Source organism: Podarcis cretensis (genome assembly GCF_951804945.1).
Source record: "Podarcis cretensis genome assembly, chromosome: 9".
Taxonomy (NCBI): domain Eukaryota; kingdom Metazoa; phylum Chordata; class Lepidosauria; order Squamata; family Lacertidae; genus Podarcis; species Podarcis cretensis.
The window spans coordinates 51592356-51620120 of record NC_137178.1 but is presented as its reverse complement, the minus strand read 5'-3'; the positions used below and the strand labels follow the sequence as shown (position 1 = coordinate 51620120).

At 38.3% G+C, this 27765-nt stretch overlaps 1 protein-coding gene across 26 annotated transcripts in view; it reads right to left on the bottom strand.

Annotated features, from left to right (window-relative positions):
- The window catches only part of TENM3 (teneurin transmembrane protein 3), a 1288912-nt gene that overhangs the window by 237023 nt on the left and 1024124 nt on the right, over positions 1–27765 (bottom strand). For 16 of the 26 annotated variants that reach the window (XM_079991304.1, XM_079991293.1, XM_079991322.1 and 13 more), the window contains one exon: positions 19144–19236. The exons of the other annotated variants lie outside the window; for them this stretch is intronic. In XM_079991304.1, the coding sequence (XP_079847430.1) occupies positions 19144–19236 (93 nt within the window). The remainder of the gene's footprint in view (positions 1–19143; positions 19237–27765) is intronic. 26 annotated transcript variants of the gene reach the window in all.

Here is a 27765-nt window from a genome sequence, read left to right as displayed (position 1 = left end):
CTTCCTGGAACAGATGGCCAAGCATGCAAAAGGAAGGGAGATAGTAGTAATGGGGGACTTCAATTACCCGGATATTTGCTGGATGTCAAACTCAGCCAAGAGCATAAGGTCAAACAGATTCCTCACTGGCCTTGCAGAGAACTTCATTGTCCAGAAAGTGGGAGAAGCAACAAGAGGAACAGCCATTTTAGATCTGGTCCTAACCAATGTTGATAACCTGGTTAGTGGGGTAGAAGTGGAAGGATCATTAGGCGCGAGAGATCGTGCTCTTCTGAAGTTTACTATACAGCGGAAAGGAGCAGCCAAGCATACTAGGACTCAATTTCTTGACTTTAAGAAAGCCGACTTCATAAAACTTAGGGAAGTGCTGGGCGAGATCCCATGGACAGTAATACTAAAAGGAAAGGGAGTTCATGATGGCTGGGAGTTTGTTAAGAGGGAGATAGTAAAAGCACAACTTCAGGCAATACCAATGAGATGGAAGCATGGAAGGTGCCTAAAGAAGCCAGGGTGGCTATCTAAAGAACTTTTAACTGAGTTAAGATTAAAAAAGGATGTGTACAAAAAATGGAAAAGGGGGGAAACCAAAGAGGAATTCAAACAAATAGCCAGCACGTGTAGACACAAAGTCAGAAAAGCTAAAGCACAGAATGAACTCAGGCTTGCTAGAGAGGTTAAAAGCAACAAAAAAGGCTTTTATGGGTATGTTCGTAGCAAAAGGAAGAACAAATAAACAGTGGGGTCACTCAGAGGAGAAGATGGTGAAATGCAAACAGGGGAAACAGAAAGGGCTGAACTCCTCAATGCCTTCTTTGCCTCAGTCTTCTCCGATAAAGAAAACAATGCCCGACCTGAAGAATTTGGAGCAAATGATTCAGCAGAGGAAACACAGCCCAGAATAACTAAGGAGATAGTACAAGAATACTTGGCTAGTTTAGATGTATTCAAGTCTCCAGGGCCAGATGAACTGCATCCAAGAGTATTAAAAGAACTGGCAGATATGATCTCAGAACCACTGGCAGTCATCTTTGAGAATTCCTGGAGAACAGGCGAAGTCCCGGCAGACTGGAGGAGGGCAAATGTTGTCCCTATTTTCAAAAAGGGGAAAAGAGAGGACCCAAATAATTACCGCCCAGTCAGTCTGACATCAATACCAGGGAAGATTCTGGAGCAGATCATTAAGCAAACAGTCTGTGAGCACCTAGAAAGGAATGCTGTGATCATCAATAGTCAGCATGGATTTCTGAAAAATAAGTCATGTCAGACTAACCTGATCTCGTTTTTTGACAGAATTACAAGCCTGGTAGATGAAGGGAACGCAGTGGATGTAGCCTACCTTGATTTCAGCAAGGCATTTGACAAGGTGCCCCATGATATTCTTGTAAAGAAGCTGGTAAAATGCGGTCTTGACTATGCTACCACTCAGTGGATTTGTAACTGGCTGACTGACCGAACCCAAAGGGTGCTCATCAATGGTTCCTCTTCATCCTGGATAAGAGTGACTAGTGGGGTGCCACAGGGTTCTGTCTTGGGCCCGGTCTTATTCAACATCTTTATCAACGACTTGGATGATGGACTCAAGGGCATCCTGATCAAATTTGCAGATGACACCAAACTGGGAGAGGTGGCTAACACCCCAGAGGACAGGATCACACTTCAAAATGACATTGACAGATTAGAGAACTGGGCCAAAACAAACAAGATGAATTTTAACAGGGAGAAATGTAAAGTATTGCACTTGGGCAAAAAAAATGAGAGGCACAAATACAAGGTGGGTGACACCTGGCTTGAGAGCAGTACATGTGAAAAGGATTTAGGAGTCTTGGTTGACCACAAACTTGACATGAGCCAACAGTGTGACGCGGCAGCTAAAAAAGCTAATGCAATTCTGGGCTGCATCAATAGGAGTATAGCATCTAGATCAAGGGAAGTAATAGTGCCACTGTATTTTGCTCTGGTCAGACCTCACCTGGAGTACTGTGTCCAGTTCTGGGCACCACAGTTCAAGAAGGACACTGACAAACTGGAAAGTGTCCAGAGGAGGGCAACCAAAATGGTCAAAAGCCTGGAAACGATGCCTTATGAGGAACGGCTAAGGGAGCTGGGCATGTTTAGCCTGGAGAAGAGGAGGTTAAGGGGTGATATGATAGCCATGTTCAAATATATAAAAGGATGTCACATAGAGGAGAGGGAGAAAGGTTGTTTTCTGCTGCTCCAGAGAAGCGGACACGGAGCAATGGTTCCAAACTACAAGAAAGAAGATTCCACCTAAACATTAGGAAGAACTTCCTGACAGTAAGAGCTGTTCGACAGTGGAATTTGCTGCCAAGGAGTGTGGTGGAGTCTCCTTCTTTGGAGGTCTTTAAGCAGAGGCTTGACAACCATATGTCAGGAGTGCTCTGATGGTGTTTCCTGCTCGGCAGGGGGTTGGACTCGATGGCCCTTATGGTCTCTTCCAACTCTATGATTCTATGATTCTATTCAATGATTCTATGTCTTTATTTTCCTTTTTGTTTTCTTTTCTTCTTTTTATTTAGATTAGATTGGTTTTTCTTCTATGATATGTTGAAAACTTTCAATAAAAATATTTTTAATAGAAAAAAATAAATTTCAGCAGTAGTCCAAATGCATTTTCTGACTTCTACATATAGTAGTAGTGATAATAATAATAATAATAATAATAATAATAATAATAATAATAATAACAATAATAATAATTTTTATTTATACCTCACCCTCCCCAGCCAAGACCGGGCTCAGGGCAGTATAGAGGGGGGGGGGGGGCTTTTACAATTCTTACACTGGAATCCCATCAGTCCACTTGCTCTCTCTTTCATAACCTGCCATTTTCTCACATTTTCGTCTGCTAGCAGCTGCTGCACATTGGCTTTTATCTGGCAGGGAACCAGTTGCCTACACAGCTACAGCCAGCAGTGCTTCCATACTGTCTAATCTCCATAATACAACAGCCTCCAAGTGACCTGGAGGCTTGGACTTAAGTTTTTGGCTCTTATTCCTATAGTGCCAGTACCTTCTGTTTAAGTAGCATATTTTTTAATTAGAAATTGATGCTTATGTAGCAACAAGGGATTTATCTGAAAATGGAAAATAAAATAAAAAATAGAAGAGGCAGCCTAACATGTCTGCACAGAACTGTAAGAAATCCCACCCACAGTAAGGTATTTGCAGACATCCTGAAATAATAATATATGGTTTTGTATAGTGGTCTGGCACAGAAAATTGGCTTTCCTGAAGAAACAACATTATACTTAACCAACAAGAATTGGTAAAGACCACCAACAAAGCAGCCCTATCTGTAAAATTGTACAAGTTCTCAGAGAAAGGAAAAATCCACTCTGTTCTCTCTAATGCAGTAGGTATTTCAAACATCTCTTGCCATTAGAAATGCTTGAATAGACTTTGTATGTTGACGTGCTTTTCAAAGCTATTATACAATAGTCATTTCCCTTTAATTACCATGTAAAACCTTGATATTTATAGGGTTGCCATATAGGTGTTTGTCTGTCTTGGGACTTTCTTTTGATTTTTAAAAAGATTTTAGAAATAATGATAGCCCGACTTGCCATACATCTGGGTCTGCCCAGACATTTTGTCAATTCGGCAAAAATCAGCCCAGACGCCATTGTTCTGAATGATTGCCGGACGTGTCCGGAAAAATCCAGACGTCTGGCAGCCCTACCATATTTTAAAGACCAAAAAAGAGGACACATTTGCCAACTTCTACTTTTAAGTATGGATCACTATGACGACTCTACCCATGAAAAAGAGGGTGTGTTCTGGAAAAACAGGACATATGGCAACCCTAACATTGGAATTATTTGCACTGAACATTACAGAAGCCAAGGTCTGGATCTGTGAGTTCAGCTGCTGCTGCTCTTTAAAGCTATGTATTTGTCTGCCTAGTATGCAGAAGATAGTTGGAAAATGATTCAATAATTTTGGTCGTAAGTTTTCAGTTCTTTGAACAGTGCACACTTACTTTCTGTCCTACCTCTATAGAGCTTTGTGATCACTCCAGTAACCTACCAGTTTCAATTTTTACTGCACTCTCTTCTAATTTAAGAAGCCTATTTCTAGATTTCTAGATTCCCTATTTCACACCATTCTGAAATGCTTTAACTTTTCTCCCCATTGAAATGCAACATACTCACCTGTCTTCTAATATAACTACTATCTCACCATTGCTCTCAACTCTTCTGCCTGTCATGCTTCAAAAACTCCAATGCAATTTATTCACTTCCTACTCAATGTCCTAAAAGCCTCCATCATTTATGGGCCATCTCCTGCTTCCCTCTTGTCTCCCTGCTCCACGATGAACCACAAATACACCTTCCTGGCACTGTTCCCTCCAAATCCCTTGGCGCCTGCAACCTTAGAAACACTTTGATGCCTTTCACTTCTGGAGGCCCCAAAAGTATTTGGAGCCCTAATTATGTCACATGACATCCACCTCTTAAAATCCTAAAATGCTTGATGACCTATCAATTTCAATGATCAATTCAATTGCCAAAATGTGATCATCAATTTCTGTCCGCCTTTGTCACGATTTCAATTTTACAATTTTAATATGGTAAAAAAGTAATATATATATAAATAAATGCTCTTGGTTTGTATTTATAAAGAGAGGGAGGAAGAGAGAACTGTAACATGAATTGCTGTGAAATGTGTAATTTATTTCCACTTCTAGGGAAAAGAGTTTTGTAACTCAAGGAAATGTATTCCATATTTCACAGCTACTACTTCTTGCACAACCAGAACCATCTACATTAAACTAACATTCAATGGGTATGTTTTCAGCCTAGTGATAGATGAGTTTTTAGGCAGGCTGTTAGGCACAAGCCTGAGTGCTATAATGCACCTACCAGTGCATTTACAACATACCTTGAAGTGTTTTATTGCATATTAATGCACATAGAGACCTGCTCCTTCAGGCTAGTTTTATACTATATTTTCAAGTAGGAGACTTTCCTCTTTAGCACTAGCAGCCAAGGCAACTAACAGAAAGCAATGTCACAATGCAACCAGAGGATTGGAAATGCAATGCATTTAAGCTTGCCTAGGATAATAGTCACCAACATCAGGCAGGTTACACTGCTGCCTATAATTGAATTACTCCTGTGAATTGCTCACCCTATGTTTCCCTTAATTCAGAAGTGTGTGCCATGAAAAAATAAGTTTGAGGGATTTGGTGGGGCAGCTTCTGACAGGGTGTCAAAATAATTCTGGTGTACTGTGTGTCTGCTCTTCTAAACTTTATGTGAGTACTTTGTGGGAATGGGTATGGCCATGATCAGCTCCCACTGAGATTACATTGCACTTGCAGCTATTCATTTTATTTTGGGAATATAAGCAAAGCAGCCATTTCCTAAAATAACCAGACTAGAGGTTACATGGCCAAATCAAAGAAAGGAGGGAGGAGGAAGATGACTAAAATATTGCTTCCTTCTATAAATCTTACTAATAGCATACAAAAATGCAACATAATGCAACAGCTTTTAATCATTTTGTACTTTCTCAATGTTTAGAGCAGAAATGTGAGCATGGTACTTGTAACCAAGGGGTGGAGGGAGCATTTCAGATCTACCCTGAGTATTATGGGACAGAATGGAGTAGAATTTATTCTAGAAATGCTCTGCAGCTGCCAAGAGATAATCTACAGCACCTATGATGTTTTGAAAACCTTTCAGATACATTTAATGATGAATGTATAACTCCCTCTAATGGAGGCCTATTTTAATCAATCAGAAAATACTTTCAATATTCAAAGCTATAGTAGAGCCATTTCACTTTCCTTTCATTCTGAGCTGAAGGTTTAGCCATTAAATCCTCCCAAATCACATCAAGTACACTGTTAAAAAGAAAGATAGATAAAGAAACAACCATTTTTTGGATGTGTGTGGGGTTTAAGTGCAATGCTATCCCTGAGTTGGTGCAGATATGATACAATGCACGTCCACTGGAGATTTATGCTGATGCAGCACCAGAATTATATTATGCCAGCACAACCATTATACCAGTATAATTGTACAAGCCTAAGGGTAGAAAAAGTAAGTGGCAATCCAGTGTGGCAGGTGAGGAACTAGACATAGTCAGAGTCCTATGCTGAGTCCTAGGTCAGTCTTATCTCTGGCAATGTAACATTACACCAGCTCAATCCATAGTCTCCCCAACTCTAACACAGTCCTAACCATGCAGCCAATCAGTGTACCACAAGAAAGATATAAAATGAAATATACAAATAATGCATTAGGTAAATGGCAGAGGCTTCTTTCATTCATAATTGTGTCTACAGAACTTAGAAAACATTGGGGGGCTTAGTGATGGGAACTCTGGTGAAAGGGCACTTGCACAAAAAGGGAACAGTTCTCAGAAACAAACATTATGCACTAATAAAGAAAGAAATATTACTAACCCTGGTCTTCTCAGAATCCTTCTAAGTGCTCCACCTCGGAATTGCAGACAGTAACACCCAACAGAAATCTTGACTCCACCATTACAATTACTGATGTAAGGACAAAACACATAGGCAAGCATGTGTACATGCCTCCTATATTTTCTCCAATACAGCCTTCCCCATTAAAAGGAAGCAGTATATCTTGCACGAGGGACACTATGCTTCCTGAAAAAGAGGATCTTGCTCACTATGAACCCCCAAATGCAGGCAAACTCCCATTTTGTACTGGTGAGAAGGAGCACTACTTTGCAGCTGAATACAAGGAAGTTCATCGTCTAAGGTTGATTAAGGCCAGCCTTGCTAAGGACCTAGGCATACACAGCTGCTGACCGTAACTCATAATTGCCCTTGGGCTTTCCACAGGCAATCAGAGAGTCTTCCAAATGGTGAAGGGGAACTCTTGAAGTGTTTTTCAGCCATTAGGAACACAGTTCAAATTCAACATGCAATATTAGTGACTTAAAACTAGTGCTTTAGAGCATTTTCTGGAATACAGCTGCTTAGTTAAACTCATCATAAAAATTCAAGACAAGGGGATAGAAAAACAGCTCCAAAAAAGTGGGAAATGAGAATGAATAGTCACTGACAATATTCTTCTCTTTACAGAAACAGCTTTGAACACAGGCTAAAGTGTGAAGTATCAAGCATGCATAAATTTATTAAAGCTTCCTAAAACCTTATAAAAATACAAGTATATATTTTGTTTTCTTGTTCACAGCTTTGGGAGAGAATTTGTGTATATATTGGTGTGAGTAGCCTTTTTATACAGTAATCCTGCATCATATGTGAATTTGACTTGCTCAATTTCAACCTCACATGGCTAGCTGAAATTGCACAAGTCAAGTGCCAAGACATGTGGGCAGCTGAAAACTTTTCTTCCCCTACTGTGTTTGCTTTTAAGTTCTTTGCCTTGCTTGCTGGGCAAGGCCAGCTTGGTACACCAACTCTGGGAGTGCTGGGGAGGGGGCTCTCTCTCTCACACAGCCGCTAGCCACAGGACAGCTCCTAGGATTGGATTATACAGTATGAGATTTTCACGTACACATGGAACACTTGGAGCCAAACCCTCCAAAGTGTGGGGTTCCTGTCTAGGTAACTGACAGCAGGCCTTGGACATGTGGAAAACTGTAGCTGCACCAATTCTCATTGTGGGGACAACTCCTCCATAAAAAGCAGATGCAGAGATACTGTACACTGACAAACCAAGTAACCCACATGGATTAGGCTATAGGTTCAGTGGATCATAGATGCACCAGACGTAGGCTAATGGGCTCCATGCACCATAGCCCTACTAGCCATATTCATTGGCATTTGTCTCTCAGTGCAGTTATGAGTACTTTTTCACCTGTAGTACCTTGTTATGTGAAAGCCGCTCTAGATCATTTTCTAATTAAATATACAGCACCTAGTTATAATACTTGGGAATATAGTATATCAAACTTTGCCATCCATTCCATTACAATGGAATATGCACTTGTAAAGGGGATTATGATTTACTGTTAACTCCTTAGCTCTTTTGCTAAGGCATTTTTGCTAGATGTTCTTGAGGCAACTTACACAAGCAAAGTTTCCAAAACCCTAACTGCAAAATCCTTTTATCTTTAATAGAGGGCAGAGACATATATTTCTTGGCTGCCTGTTTAGAATGCTAGCCCTGGCATTTCTCTTTATTTGGATTCTCTTCATTTCTATTTATTCTGCAGATCACCTTCAGGAGGTTCAGATTTACAGCCCTAATCTATGTTATATGTATTTCTAAATTTAGTTTTGTATTAGTGAAAACAAATTTTCAGTGCAACATAAAGTGAACACATTTATTTCTCAACTCAGGCAGTTCTTATGCTACCTAGCTGACATAACTGGCTAAGCCAGGTGCCCATTCTCATGAGCAATGGAACATTAGAAGTTATATAATGTTGAGGGAGTAAATGTGCACTGTTTAGTTCTATTAAGAAGAAAATCTCAGGTTTTGTTTTTTCTGATCATGATATTGGTCAAATTCCCTCTACATTACACAGCTCATGGAGGTAGATCACTTACCTAAGGAAGATGTTATACAAGTGAGCAAAATGACAAACCACCAGCCTGAGTCTGGACTACACGGTAAGTAAAACAATGGTTTGATTTACTGTAGCAGATCCAGAGGAGGAGCAAAGCAACTATCTCCTCTCCTCACACATTCATTCATTTACAAAGATCCACATGTGGGATATACAGACTATTTTCCACCTTATTTTTTTTTAGCAGAAAGTGCACGTATTAAACTTATGCAAACATGGCTTGCTTTGAATATGGTGGAGGGCAGCATACACTTTCTAAAACATGCAAACAGGTCTTTGATTTTAATCTAATAAAGCACAGTACTGAAATAATTTCAATATGATGTATGAAAGTACTGTTTTATGGCTATTTTCATGGATGCTTTCATCTCACCTCAGTCAGGGATGGCTTTCATAGCTCTATTACAGATAGGCTGTTTTTTCCATTTCTTATTCAGGTTTTCGACCTTTTGTTTTGTTTTCCTTAAAGTATAGTATCTCTTGTCTTTCAACCAAATAAAGCACAAGAAAAGCAAAAAATCTACACAACCAAATGAAGTATCCTGGAATTAATATTCATAATTTGCTTACCTATATGTATTTTTAAATTTTCTGTATTTTTAAATGTTCACACACTTCTAGAAAAGAATCAATTTTAAAAACGTGTTTGTGGGCCATTAATAATACTGCTGCATTACTGACCATCAGAATCTAAAACACAATATTGTAAGTTATGCCTAATAAGCCTCTTATCATATTCAAAACTTAAACTGATTTACCAGATTAGAGGGAGGAAACAAAGGCCAATTCTGTCATAGTGGTTGTGATCGGATGAACAAAACTTGGCTTACAAAGCAGAAGTATGAACAAAACTTTTGCCTGTGTGTGCAATCCCTTCCCTTCTCCTTTTGCCACAGGCTGTGAGTAAATGAGTAAATTTCCAATTAACTATAGTTTCCACTTTCATCTAATATAACACATTCAGTATAATGTTTTGACAAAGCCTAAAGGTCATTTCCTTACATACAGCGTAACATTTTTATTTGTTTTTGTTACTGTTGTTGCTTATATTGGTTTGTAATGCAAATGTCAAGCAGGTCAGAAGAGTCATTCAGATTACAAAAGCTTCTCTCACTTTAGCAACCATGTTTGAATATATATATTTCAAGAAACGCTCAAAAGATATTTGAGCTTCACATATGAAGCTACACAATGCTTTTGTATTAAACATTTCCCTAATTTTGGAATCACGTTGCTTGTGTTTTCCAAACTGTAGTTACTTTGGCTATAATTCTACTAGAACCTCTAGCACTGCATCAAAAGAGACTATTTTGAAATTCACAATAAATCCAGAGGGGATTTTTAAATTAGTTTCTTGGGACATGAACTCACTGATGCCCTAATTTACATTGCACATTTTACAGTCTTGATCAGTGTGAATGAGAAAAAAAATCTTATGATAATTAATTTTACTGGCAGCAGTAGTAACTTAGTTATGAGGTCAGAGAATTTCAGCAGCAAAGACATAATTTAAGGAACAAAGACAGAATTGTCACTAATAGTATCAGAAAACAGATATATGACCTATCTAGGGAGGCTGATAAAGGAAAGGAGTCTATGGTATGGCACACAGGAATTCCAACTAATATTGAAAAATACAATACTGAGTTGTGCAAGCCAAATTTACGTTGCTGTCTAAAATGCTGAAGTCTAGAATCTGCAAGGAAGCATTTTCAGAAATTCTACTTGTTCCACATGTAATGCTAGATAGAGAGGCAGAACTTCAGGGTCTCAATGCATGACATGGAGCCACTGGGAAAGAGGGCTTAGATTTGTTAGACAGTGGGACACTTTTGGAGAAGTTTGTCTATGGTTTATCTAGAGTGACCAAGTGTCAGAGTCCCAACTTTGAACAACATGCTTAAACCAACCCATTGCTTTGCTCACAGTAGGAGGACTGGAGGAAAAGCAAAGTGGCTATGATCTCTTACACAGGAACATACATGTTCGGTCTGGCCTGTTCTGTGTGAGCTGGGTCATTGTTTCTACCTGATACATGTGTACATTAAAGTAGCTATGTATAGGAAGCAAGTTATTCATCTCAGGACTTATCCACACTTACCTTTTGCCCTGCTCTTTCTAGGCAGAAGTCCACACTTCTAACGCTCCATGAAAACCCACTCTTTAAAGCTGAATCGGAACCAAAGTTGCTTTGGGTTTCCCACAAATTGATGTTTGCTCCAAGTGAGTTTTAAAGAGTGGGTTTTCGCAGGGAAAACTCTGGAGTTGAAAAGGGGGTGCTCGGACAGAGCTTTAAATTGTGGACTGCGCCTGGAAAGTGAGGATGAAAAGTACCGGTAAGTGTGGATAAGCCCTCAATCAACTTAGCTGAGATACCTATGTTTAGCTGAAGCTCAGGTACATTATGAGATTAGAGAACCACAACAAATACTGGGGGCAGATGGAAAACCTCTGCATTGCTCATTAAAAGCCTAATACTGTCTATGCAGAAGGCAAAGCTATTGATTCTAACCTGCTGTTTACTTTTTCTTAATTGGGGATAAATGAGGTGAAATGTTTCCTGAGATACACGCCTGCTAGCCTTTTTCTTGAGGTTTATGTTCTGAAGGTTTTCAGATTTGTAGATATCCTACAAGGAGGTCACTCGGTTCCGTTTTTAAAGTTATAAGAAAAAAATAGAACACATGGGTATCAGTAAAATCTTTACTGATAGTTACAATATGATTTGAAATTGAATGTAGCTATTTCTCAGCAAGAGGCCTGATGTCACAAATTTACAAAATATTGAGGGCCAGTAATTGGCAGGCATTACCAAGATGAACCCAATGAAGACAGTAAGCAGGACTTGATTGCAACAGTGCTCTCCAACTTTGATTTCCAGCAACTGGCATTCAGAGGCACTGTAGAACACAGCCATCACACACCCCATAGTTGCCTTTGACTGGACCTAACCATCAAGGGATCATTTACTTTTACTTTTTACCTTTACTCCCTTATGAGTTTGTATTCCCTTTTACCAACAATCTGGTTCATTTATTATCATAGGATGAGCACTAGCACGCTGTATTTCTACTGACTATATTGCCAACATTCAGCATAAGTAGCCTAGGAACTGTCACCACAGTGAATTGTGTGTCAGTTTTCACATTACTATTCTGCTCTATGCAAGGGTTCTCTGAAACCCAAGTGGGTTCCAAAGATGGGTGAATGACTAATACAAACGTATTCTATCTATCTGGCCAAGTCCAAACCAACCTTAATTAGATTGCAGAGACCCTCCTTTGTTCTGAAAACAAAACATAAAAGTGATTAGTCACCAGCTTGAACGTGCAAAAACAAAAACAAAATTATTTCACTTTTGCTCTGCATAAGAGCTAATAAACTTCTTAAGTAATTATGGTTAATCTAATGGAATTTATTATATTTAGGTATTCACTGTCATTCTTTTTGTGTAATCTATTATAATACCTAAACGAGAGATTCCAGACCAGATGTATACAGAACTGCCTCATCACCTACCTTCATGAATCACTGCATTGCACCAGGCCTCAGTGCCAAAAAATAACATAGAATACAACATTGCTGAGTGATCTTATAGCCTCAGCAATAATCAGATCTGTACTGTTCCTCTCACCACCTGTTAGTAAGATTGTACAAGAATACTCAGTTTCCTTATTTGCAGAATGCGTTTTTGAGTGGGTCCCCTTCATTTACATTTATTTTTCTTCCTTTCTCAGAATTTTCAGCATGTCTTTCATTGTGAGGTGCATCCTTCATGGATTCATTCCTCTCCAGTTTGCTCTTCAAGGAGCTTGACAGGTATGATAAGACAGGACTTTGAAAAGCCAAGAGAAGAACACTGCAGACTAGGGACATGAAAATGGTCCATCACACTGAGTGCTGCTTTAAAGGTCTGATTCTTTAAAGGTCTGGTTCTAATTATCAGCAGAACATTAAATAGAGCAGAGAAAACTTGCAGTAGTCTGAGCACTCCAGCATGTCTTACTTCTCTACTCTCTCTAGGTATTGGTCACAGTAAGGGCCTGGTTCTCAAGACACATTTGAATATACAATAACATAACCATAGAAGTGCACTCAGGAAAGCCAACTTTTACAAGGGACCAACATTTCTGTAATATTCAGCAGAACAAATTGTGTCTTATTCCACATACTACTATATAGAAGAAATTTTCAGTTAGCTAAATTTATCTCATTTAATACTTTGTCACTTATCAAAATAATGTATAAGTGAAATATGTAAATTGAGGATCATACTTATATTTGAGTAAAATTTCAATTAACATTGATAGATTTGGGTTTTATTTCTATTAATATTAGTTCTTGCGTTATATATTAAAACACCTACTTAGAAGTTGGTTGGCTGTTGTGATTAGCATAGCATCAGTCCCTGTCTTGTCTTGTTTGGCTACTTATCTGTCAAATGGCCTGCATATATCCTGTTCCTTGTCAAGTTTGTGATGCCAGTAGCTAAAATCTCAATGCAAAACTGTACAAGCTGTGGCTGCTGGCAGCCATGATTGCCATCCACATTGCTAGGTCACAGATTGATTGTGGGAGTGTTATCAATGCCCAATGCCAACAAAGTTACCCGAGACACTATAAAAATATTTGCATTTGCTATGTTATATATTGTTTCCGTTGCTATTGTTTTGCTTTCTACTTTATTGCTGGGATTGCATAGGATTATGACTACATTATATTAATTTAACAGAAACACGGAGTTGGGTGGTAATTAATGTTTACATGTTTATCTCATAAAAGTATGAACATATGATAGATGAAAGCCCCTATCCCAAGAACAGAATCAAGTCCCAGTTCAGGATCAATGATTATAAATGGCATATCCACGTAATGGCACGCAGTCCTCCCTTTTTATTACTGTACATGTAATAAGAATTTTGCAAGGGAAATGTGTAGGGAACATGTATACAAAGAAGAATGCACATTGAAATAGTAGGCAATACCACCATCAGACTGATGGATCAGTGTAAAAAATAAATGCAATTTGGACCAGAAGGTATGGTCCTGAGAGGACAAAAAGGTGGCTCCACAAAACTTGCTGGCAAGAGGTAGAAAGGGAAAGGCAGCAATATTAGAAGATCCCTTGCCCAGAATGGAACATGGTATCAACAGAGCCACAGGAACAGATGAAATAGTTTGTAAGAATGCAGGAACCGTTCTTCTGGATCAGATCAAATACTTATCCAGTGCAGCATTCTGTTCTCAAAGTGGCCAACCAGATGCCTTGAGATGCCCAGAAGCAGGACAATACTCTTGTTTCATCAAAGATGATCTACTAAATGATCATAAAAAGGGATCACAGAAAACAACTCAATTCTAAATGAAAGTTCCAGCCGTTTGGAGTAACTGTATCTAGGTGGAAGATCCACTTGGACTCTAATTGTAAAAAGATATTTTTAACATCTGGTAAGTTATTCGGGTGTGGCTTATAAGCCTGTAACACCAAAAACATATGTCCTCATCTGTACGGCCATATTCGATGTAGTGTTGCACCAGGGGTGCATCCACAATATTTTGTCTAATTCTAGACCTATGTTCCAGAATTCTTATCATACATAGATTTTTATTACACTGGCATATAATCCCATACATGACATGTGATGATTGGCAAGCTGAAGAACGGTTCAATTTCCAAATGCATCCAGAGTGTGGACCCTGAAACTCTAACGTTAAGTGACATGTGGAAGACCCTGCAGTGCCGACATTTAGAATGGCCCTGAACTGCATTAGGAGGTGTCTCCAGTTGAAGAATGTCCGATCTAAGGATTCTTTAATAGTTTTGCCTCTTCTCAGACCAATTAATGGGGAAAGATTGCATCTGGGGATGTGTTGAATTACGTGCCAATGTTTGTTTATTAACTCCTGTATTGAATTCAGTATTTTGTTTATTTATATTCCCAGTGCTTTGTATTTTGATGTTTTGAATGTTTGCTGTAAGCTGCATGGGGAACAGTTCATTGTGGGAAAAGTGTCATAAACACAATAAATCAATCAACTTCCCCCTTCTCTTCCCACCACGCCCTCCCTAAATTTGTTCTGAAGCATTGGGGGAACCCCTACTACAGGTTTATGGGGCACATAGGGGAGGAGAGGGGGAGAACATTTTGTTGTGCAAAAATCTGTATTCTATTTTGGATACAAACCTTTGTGGTTAGGATTAGCTTTAAGACAACTACCAGCCCTCCTTCTCAGACTTACGATAGAAATTATGTTTCTGAAAGTCTTCTGAGCTATTCATTTGTGTCCCAATTATCATTATTTTGTCATTGTCTACATTTGAGCTGAATTCTGAACCTTCAGCACTAATTGGCAGCATTTTAAATGCCAATGTGCTGACCCAAAATATTCAAATGCTCATCAAATCTATTTGCTCCCATGAAATAATGGACTTTTACTCTTTTCAAATTTATGGAATTAAACACTTTTAAATTCAGAAATAAAAGGGTGAGCAAGCCACTTTAAACTACCAAATGAAGCATGCTGACCACAAAGGTTTTCAAGCTTGATGGCACTTTTGATTGCTGAGTTGTCTTATCACTCTGACAATGTTGACTCTCGAGCCAATAAAGAAAGTAGGATTTCAAATGTGTAAAGTATTTTAGAGATGTTTGGAAATATCTGCAGTTTAATATCTTTTAAATCTGATTTAAAGGTATACATAACAGTCCAGAGCGTCTGCATATGGTGACTCATATCAGCAGAGCGAGTAGCTCTGCATGAATTTATTTCCTCCACGGGACACTAGACCTTGGAGGCAGGGAACCGTTGCAGATCATACTGCCTGGCATGCTTGAAGGGGATCAATGCACTGAGGCTAGTAGTTGCAATACAGTGTTCAGCAAAAACAGCACAGCTCATGCAAGTGCACAGATTTACAGAATATGTGAACCGGTGGTCCACATAGTATGTCCTACTGTTTGGCAGTGGTTCATGCCACAATAAATAAAGTCTTTAAAGATGCCACAGGAGTCAGTGGTTTATAACAACGGTAAGTCAATTGTTAAGCATTAAGACAGAACATTGTACAGCAAGGTATCAAAACTATATTTGTATATTGTGCTGCAACTAATTTATGTAAACTTGAAAAATTGGCACAATAATCAGAATGAAAAACTATTTCTTGTTGACTGAATTCTATTAGGATTAAGACACAGAACGGTGTGGATAAGTAATACTTAAATATTTAAGTAATTACTTAAATATTAATCTGTGAGTATATTATCTTGGCTACAGCTATTCCAAAAGCTCATTTACAACTTGGGGATTCTCCTGTAAAAACCATCAACCTCAAAAATCTAAGCCCATCTCAGTAGATGCTTCTGTTAAATGCTCTGCAGAATGATTGCCCATTAAACCAGTAGTCAATTTGTCCATTAGGTAAACTTCTACAAAAATACAACTAATGTGACACAAAATGCAAATGTCTGCAGTGCTCAAGTTTATAGCTTCAAATATATATTAACAGGCATTGTAAAAGAAGCTGCTTTATGCTTGTTGGTATATTGGTAAACTTTTCCATAATGCCTGCTGTATTTTCAACAGCTGCTTATATGTTCAGTTTGAAGCATGGTTGAGATTAGTCATGTACAGTCTTTTGAGACAGTAGGGAACATGATATTTCTGACCAGCTGCAAAAATTGTAACCTCATAGATGAAAAATGAAAAGAATAAAAGAAAAAGAACTGTTGCCATATCAGTCTTTTCCGCCTTTATGCTTTTGAATTCCTATGAACCTATTATAGAGCTCTAATGTCAAAGCTGAGCAGTGGTCCAGCTGTATTAGGGTTGTTTTTAGTTCACTTTAAGTTTCTTAATTCAACAAGATTATTTGTGATTGTATTGTGCATTTAAAATCCAATCACGTAATTATTAATAAATTGTAATTATTCAAATTATAATGGGTTTAGAGTAATTTAAATTACCATTTCTTGATCATGAATGGAACAAAATTAGAAATTCTGGTTAAGGTCATATTGTGTTTCAATACTACAGTTAAATTGTTCCAAATTATTCATTCTCCCCTCTCCCTTAAGTAATATAAAGAAGCTTGGTGAAAATAGGTTGCTACAAGTTTACTTGGCAGGAAAAATCTTTCTTCAGTTGGATGCTAATAATTACCCTATTTCCCTAACTTTCTTACTGGAAAAAGCAGGACATAAATATTAATACATTTAAGCAGAGGATGGATGACCATCTGTCATGTATGAGCTAATTGAGATTCCTGCATTGCAGGGGTTGGACTAGATGACCCTCGGGATCCCTTCCAACTCTGCAATTCTGTGATTCAGTGGTTGAAAATGAACATTCCTATAGTTTGTTTTGATACAAATGTGGTTTTATAATATAACACCAGTTTTTGTGGATAACTTTCATATTTTCATTCAACATTAGGGAGAATTCAGATTTTTGAAGAAACACTGGAAGAAGGCTATGATAATGAACATGTAATATTTTTTTCAGCTGGGGTTACGGGGCAAGGGAGGCAGGTTGTTATCATTTAAGCCTCGAGGGGTAGTTAACCTTTGGTCCTCCAGGTGTTGCTGAACTACAACTCTCATGAGACCCAGTTGGCATGGCCAGTGGGATGATGGAAGTTGTCATTCAGGAGGGGCACAAATTGGCCACATCTGCCAAACATACAGTGTTTTTTTACTGTGAGGACTATGTTGATGAACTGACAGAAAATAAGTATTACTGCTAAAAGGAAACTTAAAAAACAAATATAGCAACATAAAATCATTTAGAGACACTCCCTGTGCGGACCAATGTAATGCATTTTTCATTATTATTGTTTATTATCTCATTTTTATTCCACTCTTCATATTAGAACCGCAGAGTAGTTTACTAAAAGATATACAAAAATAATAATAACAAAAACTAAAATCAATATAGCAAAATAATGAAAAACTAAAGCGGAAAGAAAATACTTCTAATGGACTGTTCCCTAAACCAAATTGTTAACACCCTCACAATGACTCAAAAGCCAAGTGAAAAAGTGTATTTTGCATGTTTTTCCTGTAATTGCATATCCTCAAGTATAGAGCACTGGTATGAATGCATAACCTTTCCTTCCTCTGTTTCAAGGCCAAGAAACATACTTTGAAGCAGTGGAAAGCAGACTCGAGCATTCCTAAGTCCTGGAACAGCATCCTTTCTCTCCAGGTACTAGAACTACAAGTCCCAAAGTCTTTGGCAGGTAGCTGATGCTACATGCATAGTTTCTGCTAAGAAGAAAGCACCTGAAAAGCGTGAAGAGTAATATGTCCTTAGGTAAAGGTAAAGGGGCCCCTGACCATTAGGTCCAGTCGTGACCGACTCTGGGGTTGCAGCGCTCATCTCGCTTTATTGGCCGAGGGAGCCGGCGTACAGCTTCCGGATCATGTGGCCAGCATGACTAAGCCGCTTCTGGCGAATCAGAGCAGTGCACAGAAATGCCGTTTACCTTCCTGCTGGAGCGGTACCTATTTATCTACTTGCACTTTGATGTGCTTTCGAACTGCTAGGTTGGCAGGAGCAGGGACTGAACAACGGGAGCTCACCCCGTCACGGGGATTCGAACCGCTGACCTTCTGATCAGCAAATCCTAGGCTCTGTGGTTTAACCCACAGCGCCACCCGCGTCCCTACTATATTATTATATATTATGTCCTTAGTACTATATTATTATTTGCTTGGATAATTCAATCCAAACACCTTGTTTCTCCTAAGATTTCTAATATATGAATTTATTTTGCACTTTTACATATAGAGCAGCACCTCTGAACTACATTGTCCTCTATATATACCAGGACAGCAATTCCCATTATTTCTCATTCTCCCAGAAGTTTTTGGCTATATGTGCAGTCTTTAAACTGTTTATCATATCCATTCTTAATCCTTTTTCGTCCAGCCTAAACAGACTCTGTTCTTTCAAAGTTGAGATTTGTACTCTGAACCCTATATAGAATTATAGAATTGTAGAGTTGGAAGGGACTCCAAGGGCCATCTAGTCCAAACCCCTGCAATGCAGTAATCATATACGTTTCACTCACCTGTAGCTTCTAAACACTTCTAAACACACACACACACACACACACACACACACACACACACACACACACTGTGCTAGTCCAGTTGAGAACTAACTAACTAGCATTAAATGCAGCAACTCTTCCAGTGCACCATAGCCATGCCCTTCAAGTGTTCATTACTTTTGTTCCTTTAAGGAGGGTAGTTAAGGATATATATGGCAAATTCCATAAGTGTTGTATAACCTAGGTATCAAAGACAAATTATCAGCTTCTGTTCAGTCAATGGTGCTATAATTCAAGAATGCTGATCGTGAGATCGAAGTGTAGCTTTGGATTATATCTGGCCCTGTACTTTACAAGACAACTACTATAATTACTTGGCACATGTTCCTCACAAGAGGAATGAATGCAATATGTCATTGTTGTAAAATGCTTAACGGTATGTTTTTGTGCATAAACCCATTTTTTCTCCATAAAAATAATTTGAGTTTACTGAGTAAACTTGTGAAGCAGCATTTCTCTGTCATTATTATGTTATTACTTTTACTTTTATTTACTTGTATTTTGGTAGCATTCAGTATCTCCATTCAGGATCAGATCCTCATCATGATATTCAGTGTTCCAACATAGGGTGGGCTGAACAGCAGTCCCTGTAGAGAAAATCACAACATCAAAGTTGCATTTAGAGGGGCTGAACCTTCTTGGAAACTGAAGGCATTTTAAAAGTACTCGTTCCTCATGGAATCCTGGCAAGAAAGATAAAATTGTAGCTATAATCCCACATCCATTTATTCCATTATATTTACACACCCACACTTAAACACTGTTGCAAAATTTAGGCCAACACATTGGATTTTGGTTCAAACAGAATAAAAAAAGCAGTCTGTTACTATGTTTTAAATACAACATATTGTTTGTGCCCTTAGTATTAACAAATAAAAAGAGATTTGCCACAATGCAATATGCCTGAGGCAACCTATAAGTTACAGCAGTAAGAGATATTCTAAAACAAATGTACAATATTTTATTTATTGCAAATAATCTCATACATTTCCACACCCTTTAGTCAATGAAGACCATAACTATATTTCAGAAGGATTAATGATTAACACCATCCCTTTTACAGGCTTAGAATAAGTCCTTGTCCATACTTAATGCAATAATAAAATTCTCTTCAGTTGATTAAAATACGCCCAGTATCTAAATGACAGGGGTGGGAAAACACAGGCTCATTACAAATAATGCAGGACTGGTAAAGAATTGCAGAGAGTGAATTCATAAGGGGGAAGAGGGTTGTCAGAGCACCTCCTATCCATCAGGCTGCCACTATATTTGTTGAAGCATATACCAGTTCTTCTGGCTTTGCATGGCTTCCATAAGAAGCCGCCTGAGAAAAGGTTAAGTCCTCTTCAGTGCTCTAAAATAGCTAACAAGGCCTGATCAGAGCTCAATATAAGGCAGAGAGTGGAATTCTGATGATCAGCTGATGGCAAACTGCCCTCTTAGGTACTGGGAACCAGTCCCTGCTCCTCTTCAGTTCCCCTGTTTCTCATCTGTAGCCACTCTTCCAGCTCCTCCTTCCACTTATCAGCCTCCTCGAGGGCACCCTGGCTCCACTTTCTTCTTACAATTGCCTAAGCTGAATGTCTGGTGAAAGATTCCCACCAGCTTTGAGCACCCTCCCTAAAAGGCTTTCCACAGGCTTTTCTGGGAAGTTGGCTAGGTACTGACACTCTTCAGTCAGCATTGTAACTTAATCCCACCATTCCGCTTTGGAATGCTCCAAGTGGCTTCAAAGGTCATGCTCAGAATACGCCAGCTCATTACAATACACTGAAGCTGGAGCTGCAGCAGATACTTGCCCTTAAGGAGAACAGGCATTCAATGAATGGTGGGGTCAAGTGTTAACCCAACACTTTCTTGGATTTCTCTGGGTCAAGTTTTAGCCAATAACCTACAGAATGTGCAGTTATTCTTAAGTAGAGTTGAACTGAAACTAACTTGCTTACTTTGGAACCTTGTTTGCAGGCAGCAAAGTTGCACCCCTATTTTAATCAATGCACGAAGGGAGCTAGAGGTTTTCCCCTGACACTGAATAACCCCCCACCCAACCATTCAGTGCTGGAAGACAGGACAGCATCTACACATTGCCTGGGCAACCAGACAACTCTCCAGATCTTCCAGCAAAATAGTAGTGATTATTGTGGCTGTAACAGGCATAGAAGAAACAAATTTGGAAGTTAATTGAGTAGTTTTTTCCAAGGGGATTTCTTACCCCACAAAGACCAAGTTCCATCCCCAAATTTTCTGTTGGATGATTATTTTGCTCAGTCCTGGTTTTAAGATTTTATTGACATACATAACCTGTAAAGTTTATAAGCAGGTTCAAGGTATGTACAATACCTGTTATAATTGACTCAAACACTTCAGTAAGCAATAGAGTTATCAGTGAAGATAACATTCCAGTGGTTTAAGTTTGGAGACATGCTCAGTATTAAGAATCATCTCAACACTTCTAGTTTTCTACTAGCAGCTCTCAGCAAGCAGATTGTGAATTTTTCCATGCATCTTGAGAGTGTTGGATCACTGATTCACCACATCCAGCACTCACAAACCCCTCCATCTCCAAGTACTTTCAAAATCAGCATTTCCCTTCATTCAGGAAACCCCTTGTCTAGTGATTTAATAACTGGGAAACAGAGGCCTGTGCTGGTGATTGTGTTCTCCACATGCAATACTATTTAGCATGAGACAGTGAGAAAAACATACGGCAGAGAGACAGAGCTTAATTTCTAAGATATAAATACTGGGAAACCTGACCAAAGACATGCAGGCTATAGGAAAAATATAATGTTACTAAAACAAATGCTCGTGGTAATTTCTAACCTACCAAAGTCTGTGGTGAGAATAAGTAGCTTTAACCCAGAGACCAACATCTGGCAAGTGTCTCCAGAGAAGCAGAATAGAAGTTAAATGTAGATCTCCCAGTTCATGGCTTCAGTATGAGTTTAAGATAAAACATAGCCCGACTGTGTGGCTATATTGCTACAAGAGAAATAACTGAATGGTCTCACATAGACAACACCTGACCAGACTCCAGTGTCCCTTAGTTTACCACCTCCAGATGTTCACATTTAGCACCCAGCTCTTGATAGTCATGCTTAATTTTTACAGCTGTACCAGAGTTATATTTTGATATTATTTCAAACGCTCTCTTCTATTGAACAGTAAGTATTTTTATATATTATTTTATATATACATTTTGCAGTAACCATCTTCTCAACTAAGGATATGCACGGTGTGTGTGTTGACTGCACAATGAACTGGTACCTGCAATGTATTGCTATTGTTGCAAAAACAGGGTTGTAGCCAAGTAAGTTTTACTCAAAGGAGACCTATTGATATTGATGGGACTAAGTTAGTCATGTTCATTAATTTCAGTGGGTCTAAATATGACCAGCTGGGTTGGATACAACTCAGAATATTTACTGACATAGTTTACATTTCTCTGCCTTAAAGTGTTGGGTACTTTCAGCTGTACTATACTTGGGCTAAGGCAGGCAGGAGGCCCTTACTGTTTAAAGTCTGGTAATAGCAGTGTGCACATTTATTCTAAAATGGTTTTAATACTAGAAAGATTCAACATGAAGCACTGCGGAAAACTAGATAAGAAATGAGCAAAGGTTACATTGGTGGGGGAAGGAAGAGGATGGTGTGGTTTGCTAATGAGTATAGATCTGAGACTTCCTTTTATGATATCGGACATAACCTGATTTATCAATCAAAGAAAGGGTTTGGTAGAGTTCCACTCAATTAAGTCATATAGTTTTGCTTTATTGTGTTAGAATATGATAATTATGATATCATCCATGCCTGGATTTTTTGTATTAGGGATTTGCCTAGTTGTTGATTTAATAAAGCTGAAAGGATTGCCTAACCAAATCAGATCTGTGTTAAATCTTTATATACTGACCTCATAGTGGCAAAGTAAACTCAGCACTAGACAGCAGACAAACCCAGACAGGAAGCAGCAATATAAATCAGATTCGTATTGGGGAGGGAGGGGAGAGTAAGAATTCACAACACAATAAGGTACACAGTTAGTTAGTTACTTTCCTTTTTGTTGTTTTACTTTGAGACCTTCTGCACCAATAAAAACCTTACAATGTTGGCAAAAAACAATCCTCTCTGATGTTGGGTAGTCTAATGACAATCAATGTTTAATTATGTTGAACACCCAACCCCTTTTCTGTATGTAGGTCTTGCTAGCTTTTCTATTGCTTGTCTCCTAGGATACCTTTTTATTGGACAGACAATTCCAAGATACAACAAAACAACACCAAAAACAAGTAGCAAGCAATAGGGCTGAAACTTAAAAAGAAGACAATAAGGCAGCTAAATGTCTGAGCAGTGAATACTACCATAAGCATTAAGGTCTACAGCAGTTAGGAAAATAGATGTCACCTCCAGTGACTGCTGAAGGAACCCTTGGGGTCCCTACCAACTCTACAATTCTAGGAATCTATGAAGAAAAAGGTGCTTGAGACTGAAGTAAAAGACTGCTATGACCTGGATGCTACGCGATGGTGATGGAGACCCACTATAGAGGTGAGAGAGCAAAATGCAATCTTAACTAGTCTGGAGAAATCTACAATTTCAGGTATTCTTCATTTTATCACCTTTCCCCCTATGCTTACAAATAGTATTGAATGGTGAGGGAAAGGGAATTAGGGATGATGGGCAGATCTGTCCTGAAACTTGGAAGTGTGTCTGTTGTTCTATTTCATGTGGTGTGACAGCTAAGAGGGCACTCAGACATTCACTCGTATAGGAAAGAAATCTTGAATGGTGCTCAGTTTCTTGACTTTTTTGTGGTTGTGGGATCTATTAATCCTTTTTCTATTACACTGGGAACATATTGTTTATTTAAGGTAAAAGGGCTCCAGATTTCTTCAATAGAAGAGAGCGTTTAAACATATACAGAAATATCAGCTTTGTGTGAGACAGCTCATTGGACTAAATGTGCAATAATATAACTCTCTGGCTTTAAATCAAATCTTGGTAACACATACACCGTTTTAAGGCATAGTGGGTATCTCTCCATAGCTGTTCATTGTGAACACAGTGCTGCTGATGCATGCAAGTTTTGTGCAGTGTCCACATGACACTAGCCTCGTAAAATGATGTTCATTTCATTTTCTCATTTAAACCAGATTTACCATTTCTGCATAAAATCATTTATTAAAAAACACATGGAAATGGTACAGCCAGATTAAGTGGGAGAGGGGATGGGACAGGATAGTGTTTTGCAGATGACAATGTCATGCGGATACTGAAAAACTTGCAAACATGAATAACTGCACCATGTCCACAACGAACTGTCTTGTGAAAGCGCCCAGTGAAAGTGGTTTGAGCCTATTCACAGGACCAGATTCTTCATGGATCTTCCTCTATGCAGTGCAAAAAAATTCTATCCTTCCATGATAATATTTTCCTTTACTGTTGTCAACAAAACATGTGCAGAATATTAAAATCAGTATGCTTCAAAGCAGAATTTCAAATGTTTCCAGAAAACAAGAAAGTCTTATTTCACTGAGAAAAAGTAGGAAGTTTCAGCATTCACAAATTGCCTTCCATGCATAAAAGGCAGGGTCTCAAAGAAGCCCTGGAATAACTGTGAATACAAGTTTATCAGTAATCCATCAGAAGCAACAAAATTCAAAGCTGATAGAGCAGAGAGATAATGTATTCAAAGTCAAGTGGAACAGAAGCCAGAATGTTCTAGCTGTAATATTTTCCTCCATCACAACATCATGCTGACCGTCATGGGTCAGTTACACTCTATACAATCATGTGAGTGTTGCTTTGCATTTATATTTCTCAGAAGTCGTATCTTAGGCCTTCAATTCTTTGTTTTTCAACAGCAATAGAACACTTTGCAAGGGATACCAACGTGGCACACAAATTATGCATTCAAAGCTCCATATAAACCTTTCAGAAGTAATTCTACACAATAGCCTGATTTTGCCAGGTGTTGAAAATTTCTCTGAATAACAGAATGGCCGGAAAATGCAGCCTGCACCAATGTGCAAGTAAATACGGTATACAGTGCCTGACAAAAGTAATCCGAGTGAGAACAGTGAACTATATAAATATTCCAAGTTAGAATTAAAAACATGTATTCTAAAAGGAAAAAGACTGATCAAATCTGTCACACAAAAAAAGAGTAAACTTTTACTAGCAGCTACTAAAGCCCAGTTTATGGAGTTCAATTCTAAAAATGGCATGTATTAGTTTGTTAGATACAGCTGACTAGCTTATAGTAAAGATTCAAGGAACTTATCTGAGAAATTTGGTTATTCTTGTATTGTACATATCCATTTTAGATGATAGCTCACTAATATTAGAAATTTATTTTTTAAAGTTTTATTTGCTATGGAGTCAATATTCTGTTTTAGATATAGAGATGGAGGAGAGAGATGAGGGAGAGAGATAGTTGTATCACTATAGGTGTGATATCCTATAAATGTGGTCTTTTTGTAAGCAATACTAGAGATACTCTCTTACCAGGAAATACTTGTCTATAGTGTACACTGTCATCACTGTGCGAAGAGAAAAAATTAAATGGGGAAAAAGCATCTCAGATGCACAGCCAAAATTTAATGTTGGATGAAATGTGAAGAAGCAAGGATATATAAAATTATGCAGTTGCTGCATGCTTAGCTTGTAAAATGAAAGATTTTCAACAATCTCAACTGTGCAGATTTGGATCTTGGCCAATTTTTAAGTTGACACAAGCCACTAGTAACAAGCTTATATGTAAAACCAAACTGAATGGATGAAAAAAGCAAAAGCTTCCAGCAGTCCACTGTAGCCAAACTGAGCACTCCCATTCCAAATTCTCCCAGACATCATTCATAATATTATGATGAAAGATTATATGATCCTAGTCATATTTGTTATCTTCTCAGGAATTAAAAACCTATTTACTTTATCAAGGTACATGTTATATGCAGGCAGAAGTCGGCTTCTGTATGCATATCCCTAGCTGGACGGAAAATTGCATACAGAGATGGGTGTTGCATACTGATGCTCTTTCCAGGCCCAAAAGCTAGGGCTGCTAGTAGTCCTTTAAACACTGATTCTGTTGAGTCACTGCTAGGAAAGACAGTAAGGTTAAATCTTTGTCTGCTTTCCTTCTCACACAGTTGACAGTTCAGCTATTTCTTAAAGTGCTACACATGTGCAACTCTGGTGACAGAACATATCCACTGTTGATTCACACTCGTTATGTAATACGCTTAACTCAGTTGATTATTTGAATTGACTGTAACGGATGGAGAGGGGAGGCCAACAGCTTGCTGAAGCAAAAATTTTAAAAATGGATTAATAGACAGTCTCCTCTTTATGTGTATGGCGTCTTCACATACACAGATCAAAGGAAACCAGTGGATGTCTTTAGAAGTAGGCTAAACAAGCTTTTAGTTGTGCTTGTTTATGCGGATTCAGTTTCTGAGATAGGATGACTGAAGAACCTTTTGAGGTCACTTCGAGCTGTATATCCAAAAAGGTCCCATCAGAAGACAGAATTCATTCTGGCAGAAGGATGAAAAATGTGATGATCTCAAGCAGATAAATAAATGTGGAACCTGAGAGATGTCAGTCAAATGGGAAATTAAGCCATTGCATCGTTTCCAATGGAGAAACTTTGGTAAAAGTCTGCCAGATCAGAACAGTTAGGCTGGATTGGGTCATGTGGAAAGGCCTGAGGTAAAAAAAAAGTTTCCAGATCAAGATAGTTCTCAGCAATCCAGTGCTGTTCTGCATCTTACCACTACCACACAACTACCTTGCTTCTTCATTTCCTTTGCCTCACCTCATTTTATTTCATCTCTTTTACACCAACCTAGTTTTGTGTCTTTCCCAAGACCTAATCCTCTGATTTGACGATTTCTATGGCTTCACTGGGAAGAATTTCACATCCAACTGATGCACGTAGAAAACAAGTCTAGGACTGAGGTTATACAACCTTAAACAAGTCCTCACACATCCATAAGGCCTGCATCAAATTTTGTAAATTCCAGCTAAACTTCAAAAGTAGTCTATTAAATAGAGCATTTTACACTCTTTTAAAAAAACTCTATTGAAATTAGTAGGAATCTTCACTAATATTAATTTTCTTTGATATGCAAAATGTGGCTAGCCTATTTAATAGCACACAATATGGTGCTGTTAAACTGTGTTAGTACCCAATATGGTGCCATTACAACTCTGTTAGTTAATCATTTCTGCACCTTTATCTAGGTGAACAAAAGCCATGCTGCTGAATCTGCACAGCTTCTTATTAGGAATTGGATTCTCATGTAAAAGTATTATTGTTCCAAAAGTTCATGTTCTGTTATTATTTTATTTTGTACTTGTTAGATTAGTATTATCAATTTGTGATAATGTAAAACAGCCATATTTTCCCTTTTGGAAAATCTCCAGAATTATTTAAATAATACCAGGAGCACACACTTAAAGATCAGTCACAATTTCTTTTTTTAAAAAAAGCAGATTAAAGAAATTCAATAATGTTTTCTCAATCAACAAGGCAAGATGCAAACTCTGTGTATGTGTCTGCGTGTTTAAGCTGTTTATATCCAGAAATGGTGGAACAGAGAAAAGAAAATACTTTATTCTGGTTATAGCTGCACATGTGATCTGCCTTCTGTAAAATAGATGGCCAACTACACTTTCATTAAATTAGAACAAGATGACAAATATAAAATTTGCTAGCATGCACAGCAGATAAGCATTAAACATTATGGAAGGTTTCTACAGTACAAAAATGGATTTGAGCACTAGGGAAGAAAATATATTGAAAGTACTTTCTAATGAGTTTCATTCATTTCTCCTTCCCACGCAGTGGGACTTATAATGGCAGTACATTTGATATCTGATTGTGAATCTGGGGAAGCACGTACTTCACAGATGTATTAACTTGAAAATATTGGTAAAAAGCAGACGAAGAGCCATGGATGGTGGGCCTTTAAGTTTGAATTTACAGTGGCAACTAGTACAATGGGTGACCAATGACACCACACAATGTCTATTTAATGCACTGCATTAAAAAAAAACACACACACACACACACACACACACACACACGCGCGAACTGCATGGTCTATATTGAAACC